The sequence below is a fragment of the Malus domestica genome, chromosome 03 (genome assembly GCF_042453785.1).
Source record: "Malus domestica chromosome 03, GDT2T_hap1".
NCBI lineage: Eukaryota > Viridiplantae > Streptophyta > Magnoliopsida > Rosales > Rosaceae > Malus > Malus domestica.
The window spans coordinates 10,552,105-10,562,158 of record NC_091663.1 but is presented as its reverse complement, the minus strand read 5'-3'; the positions used below and the strand labels follow the sequence as shown (position 1 = coordinate 10,562,158).

The following is a 10,054-nucleotide window of genomic DNA, read 5'->3' as shown; positions in this document are numbered from 1 at the left end:
ACAATTACTTTGATTACATTGATGCATGGATTAACATCTTTCTTCATCAGACAAAAGATTTTAGTCATTCATGGTTCATTAATTTTGACAAGAGTTTCAGATTGAATTTTCCTGCATGGTTCCTAAAATGGTGGTCAATTCACGGCTCAACAGCCAGTCTCTTACCAAAAGAACTTATGCAAGTCCTCTCCACCAATTTCCAGCAGAAATTTGATAGAAACTTATTCAACTACAGAAATACACTTCTCCCAATATTATGGCCAAGTACAAAGTCCCATGAATTATGAAGTGAAATTATGAAGTTGAAATAGGTGAAGTCTACATAATCAGATCAGTCAAGTGGTAGTATAAATTCAACCATCAAAAGGCCATCAATCAGGCACAACCAACCCATTACTCCACCTCCGGTCATTCCGGCACAACCAGCACAGCCATCACTGCCAGTCATCTCAAAACAATCATTATCGAATATTAGTCCATCTTCATCCCTCAAATGAACAATCAAGTCTTCCAAATCGTCAGGTTCAAAAAAGAATAAAGCCACTTAGCTCAAAGATTTAGCACAACAATTACTTGCAGAAGCAGTGATGATCCACATTGGAAGAGAAAGCTTCAAACTCCGAATCTTCAGATGCGTCCTCACAGCAATCAACCAAGTCAATAAGTCAAAAAACACAGTCAGCCATGTAGGTCGACTACCAGGATTCGCAATACCCTTTTGCATAAGGCCATGTCAAATTTTACTGTGCATTAATAGTGAAAGCAAGTCATCATTCATCAATAGTAAAAGCAAATCTTCCAAGACTTTTTTCCAAGTATATAAGAAATTGACTCCGGAGGAAAAAAGTTTCAAGTTTGGAATTTCCACAATTTCTCAGTAAAAACTTTCTTTGAGTTCACACTATACCCAAAGAAATCAAAATTGTAAACACTTTTAATTTTCAAATGTCAAGGATGCCTACGTGCACCAATATCCTTTTCATTAGTCATTTTCTTATTTGTTGACTCAATCGTAAGTAAATTAATTGTAAGTCCTAGTGTATGATTTGCAATAAAACTTATTTTCAATTTATATTTGCATCATTACTTTGAATTCATTATTTTCAGTACGAGGAATATTTTCATAACAACTAATTTTGAATGACATAAAATTCTTACACACAGTCAATTCATCGAATACCTCAAGTTCAAGATAAACACAGATCAATCATTTGTACAATTCTTTTTATTCATTTATAACAGCTAGTTTCATGGCATCTTTAATCCTTGTTATCCTCCACATCAAGTTCCCAATTATTTAATTAACAATTCATTCAATTCTAATCATCATTGCGCTTGGTTCAATTGCCTTCATCGATATTATATAGTTATGGACCAGTTTTCTTCTTCGATGAACCGAATGGTTTAGTACAAGTTTGATAAGAATTAAACGGCGAGACTGCAAACAAATGCAAGTTGTGGGCCAAAATGGTAAGACAACAGCTAAAGAGTGATGGTGCTGACCATGATTCTCACGCAAGTTCTAACTTCCAAAACTCAACCTACCTCTGCCTTTGTTTTCAATACACATAATCTTTATCGTAGGCTTCCACATGACAGCAAATTTCTAGAGACCAAAATTATTCATACACATAAATAATGGCATCGTTGATTCAACATCATGGCATCAATAATTCAAAATCAACAAAGGAATCTGGGTTTATACCTTTCCAATTTTAGACTCAAAATCAAAATCAATGGGTACTGCCGCATAGTTTCTTCTGTCGTTGGTCGAGTTACCCTCTGTCTCCAATTCCTTTTCAGAATCAATAAAGCGATCTGGGTTTATACCCTTCGATTGCAAGATCTCTACACAGATAACAACTTGCATGAGACACTGTCCTTCAATTTTTCCTTAATCTAAACGTTGAAAACGAAATCAAAGAAGGATGAGACTAAAATTTACCTTTGGGGTGTCGGGTCCAAGAGAAATTTGAGGGCGGTGAGTGCAAAGATTATGTGGCATGTGAGAAAGTTTGAAGGACAGAGATTTTTAAAAAACTTAAGAGAAGTGGTGGACGGCCCATCCCATGAGTCCTAGACCCATTTGCCCACCCCTAGCTTACGTATCCTCTTTGATATATATATATATATATATATATATATAGGCAACTCTTTCTACATATTGCACATTTATTTTGACCACCTCAAGCAAGACATACAAATGTTACAGAAAATTATTCTAAGCACATAAACTTATCGTGATCATACAACTAAATGTGTAGTCGAGAGTAAATATAACAAGTTAGGAGTCGATGATATAATCCTCAAAATTGATTTGGCCATTTTTTGGACACTCGTGAAATTATAGTTGTGTCTATCACCCTCAATGAGATGGGCAAATTGAAGCTGTAAATACGACCTTGGGCCGCTTGCTTGGAAGTTTGTGGGAAAAAAGGCCAAAACCAAGCCCTCCTTTATGGTTACTTTGGAAATTAAAAACACTAAATGGCACCTTAACTGAAAAATCAAATAAAAAATTTAAACTTCAAAATTTAGAAAAATATTAAAACACAAACTACAAAACGAAAAGTTTTTACCAGTCAAATTTCTAATTTGTCTGCAAAGAGAAATGCCCTATCAGAATTCAGAAGCCAATGTAAGTCAAGTATATACAAATGCTTGTGCCTTTTAAGCCTTGATCACTTAAATGCCAACATTGCCAATTGCAGCACAGTTGCAAATCAAAATCAACTTAAATTAATCTGATGCAAACCCTCCGCCAGGGGTAGAGATATTACAAAACTTCTTTTCCTTTTTCCACATTTCTGCTTTTCTTTTTCTCTCAAAGCTTCTTTTGCATGTCTGGTGGAAGAAAGGTGAGGGATGGAACCAATTAAAATGCTCACACAAAAGACCAGTTTATGAAGGAGAAGGCCAGGCAATGGACACAGTTTTCTTCTGCAGCAAGTACTTTCCATGCAATCGCTTGTTCGTACGACACATGGCGAGCCATCGTCGACATGCAAATGCCGGCTGGCAAGTACGCAAAACCCTGACGAGGAAGAAAGGATAAAAGATGAATTAGGCTACAATGAGAGACAGCATATGGCTTTACACGTAAACGAGGGAGGGAAGAAAGTTCTAACATCTCATGTACCTGGTTCATTAGTTTAGAAAAGTCAGCGCACAACGTCTTGCGTCCGGCCTCATCAAAAATCTTATCCAATGAGATGTCCTGAAGGGCGACTAATGTTGTTTCCAGCATGTCAAGTCCTGCCTGGTTTGCAAACGTGAAAACCGGCATTGACTGCAAAACGAACAAATTGCGCAGATTACGATCTCCACAAATTATTAATCAGAATGACACCTACTCGGAATCGATATAAAGATTTAGCATGTGTCAGTGATGTTGCAATGTACCCTTAATGAACAACACAAAATAGCATCTTGGTGATGCCATAAATGTTTCAACATCGAGTCACCACCAAAGGAATCAGGTCTCAGCAGTTCTCCCCCAACATGATAACTGTAGGTGAGAAAGAAAAGGATTGAGAAATAGAAATTATGCGCAAATATGGTACGTTTTTCCCAACAGATGAATCATGCATGCAATCTAGAGTATTCAACAAAGAACTTGCCTGTAACTCTGGCAGATCCAGTGAGCCAGTGTATCAGCTTCTGGAGAGCTGGGAGATAGTTTTGGTCCCACAGACGGACTCAATCCAGATGGAGATATAGCCATTGCAACTCTCTGCACGGATGAAATTACGCTACGAACATACTGCCGTGCCATGTTTGCCACATTCTCTTGTAGACTATTATCAAGCGGAAACTGGAAGGCAATCGTCAATACTGATCGAGTATTGTGAAATGTAGTTAGATCTCCAGCTGCATTGCTCGTTGTTGAGCCCACTTCAAGACTGGATGCCAGATCTAATGTTCGATGCGTATTCAAAGTAGCCCTTGAATCACTCTGTATTCATAATTGCAAGACATTAGCATGTTGGGGGAGCCCAAAAAACACATTAAGATGCAGTCCAGCATGGCCCGAAGGCTATATGACAATATTGATGCATATGTCCATTTGGTTGAATTAACAGGTAAAACCCACGTGAAGCACAAAAAAAACTCAACTGTTTTTGAATCCAATGGGATAATACGGAAACCAGAGGGAAGCAAGGGAGCATCATCTGGAAACATCTCATCAATTGGGGCAAAAACAAGCTCAGAACAGGCTCCGGCAGCATTCTCATCAACTCCACTACATATCTGCCAATAGAAACAAGACATTTTTTTCGTATGATCAGTACACAATAGTACCCCAACAGATAGTAGCAAGGGCGGCAGTAGCTGAACAAGCAGCAGGAAAAATCACCTGCAAGAGATGAATGTCCCTTGATGCAAAAGCATCCTCTTGAGTGAGAGAATGACCTTCAAGTCGAACAACTTCAAGCAACTGGAATCAAAATTAGAAGTTAGAAAAAAGAAAAGAAAAGGGGGATGAGAAGCACTTTGTAGAATATACTTGCACTCTAACATGACAGAAAGTGGTTGCAATTATCATCCTGTTGATGTAATGTTTCACAACAAAGGTTCAGATGTTACTCGCAAAAGTAAAATAAAAATATGAACTAATTGAATTAGCATACCTCCTCTTGTTCAATTGTGTGACCAAGCGGCATGATAATTTGTCCCCCAGTAAACCTTGTTGGCCTCATCCCAGGATAAGCATACGAACCAGCTTTCAAAGATGCGGCAGAGTAGGCATCAACATTGAAATCTGCCCACTCTGAACGGTGCTCCCTCAAGAAACGAATGAGAACAGCTGGGGGAACATTCTGGAGTTGAAAAAGATATGCATGCCAAGTTCTCATTAGCTAAAATTTACGGTTTAGACAACATGATGGAGAAAGCATATAAGCTCTTAGCCATTCAAAACTAACACTGATTTCCACTAATCCAATTAGACAGCAATATTAAGAGATGCAGACGGCACAAAATCATTGTAAATGCAGCCCTCTGGATAAAGCTCAATGCCTAATCTCAGAACAACAAAGCAATAAAGAAGAATCATGGACATTCTACTATTTTCCCAACACAGAAAAGGCTACTCAAACTCTACAAAATAGGTCCGGGACTCGGGACAAACATAAACATCTTAGGTATCAAGAAACATAAATTGAGTTCAAAAGACATGTATCCTCATTCATCATGCAAGAAGATTAGATAACATAGCAAATATGCTCATTCATGATCCAAGAAGAGTAGGTAACAAAGGCATCTTAGATCATAACACAGAAACTATCATTTTTAGAGTTGATGGTCGTCAGATTCCAGACTTACTTGTAGTAACATGGAAGCCTTTGCACAAAGAACACCTCCAAGTAATGCAAGGGAATTGGCATGGTTCGAAGTAGAAGTTAAATTCTTGGTTGAATTAACTGTAATTATAACATCTTCAGCACCATCACAGTTGACCAATGACCATCCATCGTCATTGAATCCATTGACAGCATCATTGAAGCCTCTACAAGAAGACATATCAATAAATTTTATTTACAAACTGATATAGAAAGATGGTGGTTAATATTAACACTGAAAAAGGTGACAAAGCAATTATACAAACAGATGTATCAAATGAGCAAATGATTAATAAGTGAAGTATAATACCCCACCTGATCAATCTTTGGCTAAAGGTTCGCAGAACAGCTGGCTGCCTGCCCAAACTATATACCACTTCACCACTCGTTTCCTGAGCTATTTGCCTGATATACCGTAACGCCTTCATAAAAGAAGTTTAGTTATTACTTCTATTCTCAAAATATCTAATGCATTTTGTTGGATGGGGAGGGGAGGGTTTATTAGTTTATCTTTCCATTCTACAGTCAACGTGCTATTAACACTAGCACACCGCAGTATTCTTGAGAATAAATGGAATTTACCTTGAGAAATTCTACTTTCCAGGGTGCCTTTGGTTCATATCAAAGGGCTTAAAACTTAATGTCTAAAGACATAAAGGAAATTGATCACATAATGAGAGCTCAGAAAATTCACTTTTTATACAGAAATCAGAATATCAAGCACTTTTACATTGACTGTACAGAAGAAAGTATCAAGTCAATGACTCAATCATTAACTACTCACCGCAATAGTCATTCTTTGTGCTACCACTTTGGACGATTCATAAAGCGGTCGCAGCACCTCTGGCACACTCCATGCCTGAAATAAGATGCGAAACAATTGAGTTTTTCTAACTAAGAGACTTACGAGAGTAAGAATCCGAAATTCATACCTCAAGATTCAGGTGGTCAACAATATGAATGATTGATCCTCCACCCTCACATGGTCGAATCAGATAACCACTAGGAAGCATCGCGCCTCTAACAAACTGTGAAGCAGAAGCTGGATTTGGGCCAGCGCCAGAACCGGAAAGAGATCTTTCACACACCTTATAACATAGATAACAAAATATTTTTAGAGCACATTAGGTATCCACTTACAGGAGTACAAAAAAAGAGAAGGAAGTCAAAGTTGTATTTGTCATAAACTGGTATGCACGAAGTATGACAACATAATATACACCAGAATGCTTACCACAAAACTGCCATTGTCTAGAGTTGTAGTGTATCTCAGGGTCCAAAAATCCCTTGCAGGAGCCAAAGTAGTTGGAGCGTATGTCTGGAACAATTAAATGTTAGTTATTCCTTTAAACAAAAACAGAAAGTAAAACATAATCAGGGAAAAAAATTCCAAGTTTCCAACAGTTTTTGTTCACCTGTGTATATATAAGTTCTATGGTTCCTCCATTTCCAGCAGGAAACATGGTAAAAACTTCAAGGCTCCGACAGTCCCGGAACCAAGATGGACGATCTTTAAGGATCTCTGCAATCTGTTGTACATAAATAATTAACTTCAAATTCAAATGCTTCATGTACCTTGTCACATGAAACTAAGGCGCATACAAATATGTAGCAAAAAAAATTTAGCACTATCAAATGATGTACATTCTTACCTTCGTAGGCTCTAAACTTACGAGGCCGCAGGCTCTTGCTGCCACTCCACTGCAACTTTGTGAAATGGCAAAGATCCCAACCGAATCCGGACCAGGCTGGCAAACAATTGAATAAGATGATTCAGCATGCATAAGATGAACAACAATTTATACCATATGATTGCACAAAAATTTAACAAGGGAGAAGATACACAAACGAGCATTTCCCACAAATAACAAAAACAAGAAGCAACCTTCATCCCAGGCATCTGGACCCAATCGACAGCAGTTCCTGTAGCCTTGGATAGGAACTCTGCCAAGGTCTCCTCCGCTATGGATAGGAGTCTGCCAAATAGCATAATAAAGATTAGATCATGTAATACAAGAAAATCAACATGCCAGTAAATATTTACAAAGGGAATTAGGAAAGGTGAAACTCAATTGGCAGTAAAAAATTACCCAGCAGGGTTATTAGCATCTCTAAGAGAATGCTGAGGAGTTGTCACCAGAGAGTCACAGCTTGCATCAGTAGTTGCAGCTGGTGCCTACAAGAAAATCACTTATTAGAGGGTTAAGTTCTAGCAATCACTAAATTCTACTGCAATTCAGCTGGCCATCCTAAACTCCATTAAATTGGAATAAATGCAAATCTTGCAGATGCAATATTAAAACTTGGCCAAAACATATTAAAACTTTCTAATAAATAACTGCTAAAAGACAAAATATAATTCCAATCCCGGACTATAAAAGGAAAATTCATTCCCTAAAATCTCTGATAATTATACTTACAGTATGCAATTGTTGGCGCATATAACCATTTTCACAAACAAGCTGAGAGACTTGTTTCTGCAATCGATCATTTTCCTCCATCAGCAGTTTGTTCATTGCTGATAACTTTCTGTTTACAATCTGCAGTCTTGAGGACTCTTTTCTCTGCTTCTCCCTACACCTGCATACACAAAACACCAAATCCCCTTCTTTTTTTAACCCAAAATGAATAATCTCAAGGCCAAATCAAACATTAAAACCTTCAAAAAAGTGGAATTGAGTAAAACCCAATTTTCAAATCACCTCATATATAAAAAAAAAATGAAGAAAAAATCCCATACGTAAAAGCTAGATTCTAAAAAGTATGGTCTTGAACTTTGATCAAACTGGGAAATTGAGCAAAACCCAGTTTTCAAATTACCCAAGAATCAAACTTGATGCATCCAAAAGGACAAAAGCAATGAGGGTAAAAAACCCAGTTGCTAATCAGTCCTGTTCATATGTACCTGCGGTTCTGGAACCAGACTTTGATCTGTCTGGGCTCAATGTTTGATAAAATGGGGCACTCCCGGATCAATTGTTGCCTACGCAGAGAGCTCGGCTTGGGGCACTCGGCGTAGACTCTCTCAAGAGCTTCCACTTGCTCAGATGTGTAACGTACATATTTTCCGGCATCGAGGTGCTTGTTTATGCTGCTCCCACTGCTGCTCTCCCTGTGGTGAGCCACAACCATGGCCATTTTCCCAAACCCCAAACCAACAAAAGCTCAAAGCTAATATAAACAGCAAAAAGTGGGAGGAGAGAGGAGAGCGATGGTTTATTTTGGTTTTTCTCTGGATTTCAGAAGAAGGTTAAAGATTTTCTGCTTTGTAAAGTCCGTCTAGAGAGAGAGCGAGGAGAGAGAGATATTAAGTGTAAACGGTTGAGCAAGACCGAATTTTTGAGCCAGAAGATTCTTGGGTTTGTGTGAACAGGAGCAGTAGCTGCTTGCTTGCTGGTGAAGACCCAGTTCGGGGTTTTGGTTATAAAATCAAAGTCTGGGCTTTCCCTTAATTTCTTCACAGAGCTCTCTGTTATTGGTTGCTGTGATTGGAACTTTGAATACAACACAAAATTTTACAAACGAAAGCTCAAAGCCAAAATTTCTAGCTGTTTTGAACAGAAAGAAACCAACTTCTCTTTCCCAAAAAGTCCAAAGGTATGACACAATCACACAAAACCCACTTATTTTTTTGAGTTTCCAAAAACCACCACTTCAGTCTTTTTCCACCTAAAGATCCATTTTATCATACAATGAATAGAAGCTTGTTACACATTGCAACTTTGGTTTGAACAAAAATAACAAAGCTCAAAATCATAGTGTCAGGAGAAATTAAATCTCCAGAAGCATCAGAGAGATGGATGTAGGAGAAGACAATCCAGAAGAAGAGAGAGAGAAACCCTAATCATAATCATCCTAGACAGAAGCTGTTTTTGCCACTTTCCAGTGAGAAAATGTGAGAGAAGATTTATGGGGTTGGCTTCATTATTTGATTATTTTATCAGAGAGAGAGAGATAGGAGGGGAGCTAAAAAGACAGTGATCTGAGCTGAGCAGAAACAGTGGAGAATAGAAGAGAGGAGAGAGAAAGGGAGAGGAGAGAGAAACGGAGTGTTTATGTGGCACGCATATCGACACATTTAGCAGTGTCGAGCTCCCAATTTTTAATTTTGAGTAGTTTAATATTGATGATTATTTATATGATTTCGGCGCATTTACGTCGTTGTCCCTAGTGTTTTTTTGTAATGACGTCTTATACCATAGAGGACACATCAATAGGGGCTGAGGCTCTCCTGTCATATGTCTCGGTCAAGTAAACCAAATCTTATCTTGGCATTCAGTCCTTCAAAGTGGGCTTTCTACGGATTTTTTGTCAACTCGTGTTTAATTTAAATTCTCGTATTAATTCTAATATACATTGTGTAAATAGTATAAGGTGATAGAAAGTTTATAGGTAACTTTAACAAAAATCATCCGATCATGTTTACTTTAACGAAAAACCACATTTTTACACTAAAAAGTCAATCCTGGTACTATTCATTTTACCCTTTATTTTGTCCTTATCATTAAAACTCAAAGTTTTCAAACCTTTTTCATTAGTTTTCCTAAGTTTATAAATAATTTTTTCTTTTAAGAGAGACTTCTAAGCATTTCTCAAAAAACACATTTATAAATCCATAGTTTAATGTTAATTTTTATGTCAACATTATAAAATATTATGTAAAAAATATAAGGTAACAAAAAATTCATAGAACCTCACTTTTGAAAAATCCT

General features: G+C 37.6%; 1 protein-coding gene and 1 long non-coding RNA gene across 4 annotated transcripts; both read right to left on the bottom strand.

The window, feature by feature from the left end:
• Positions 1-230: 230 nt before the first annotated feature.
• Positions 231-2,087, bottom strand: LOC103407775 (uncharacterized). Of its 3 annotated transcripts, XR_011579249.1 has the most exons (5): positions 1,946-2,087; positions 1,706-1,848; positions 1,504-1,606; positions 574-625; positions 231-437 (listed from the first exon to the last, which is right to left on the bottom strand). It is a non-coding gene; the product is annotated as an uncharacterized lncRNA (long non-coding RNA). The 3 variants fall into 3 exon arrangements; XR_011579248.1 differs by lacking the exon at positions 231-437 and having other exon boundaries at positions 462-625; XR_524856.4 differs by lacking the exons at positions 231-437; positions 574-625 and having other exon boundaries at positions 1,211-1,606.
• A 413-nt stretch (positions 2,088-2,500) lies between these two features.
• LOC103407776 (homeobox-leucine zipper protein REVOLUTA-like) lies at positions 2,501-9,446 on the bottom strand. Its single transcript, XM_008346650.4, has 18 exons — positions 8,248-9,446; positions 7,763-7,922; positions 7,433-7,518; positions 7,228-7,318; positions 6,995-7,090; positions 6,758-6,871; positions 6,577-6,660; positions 6,275-6,430; positions 6,127-6,201; positions 5,658-5,764; positions 5,326-5,509; positions 4,632-4,820; positions 4,358-4,438; positions 4,117-4,251; positions 3,621-3,955; positions 3,403-3,508; positions 3,140-3,289; positions 2,501-3,034 (listed from the first exon to the last, which is right to left on the bottom strand). The coding sequence occupies exons 1-18, from the start codon at positions 8,478-8,480 to the stop codon at positions 2,885-2,887; spliced, it is 2,532 nt and encodes an 843-aa protein (XP_008344872.3). The 5' UTR covers positions 8,481-9,446; the 3' UTR covers positions 2,501-2,884.
• Between the last annotated feature and the right edge of the window lie 608 nt (positions 9,447-10,054).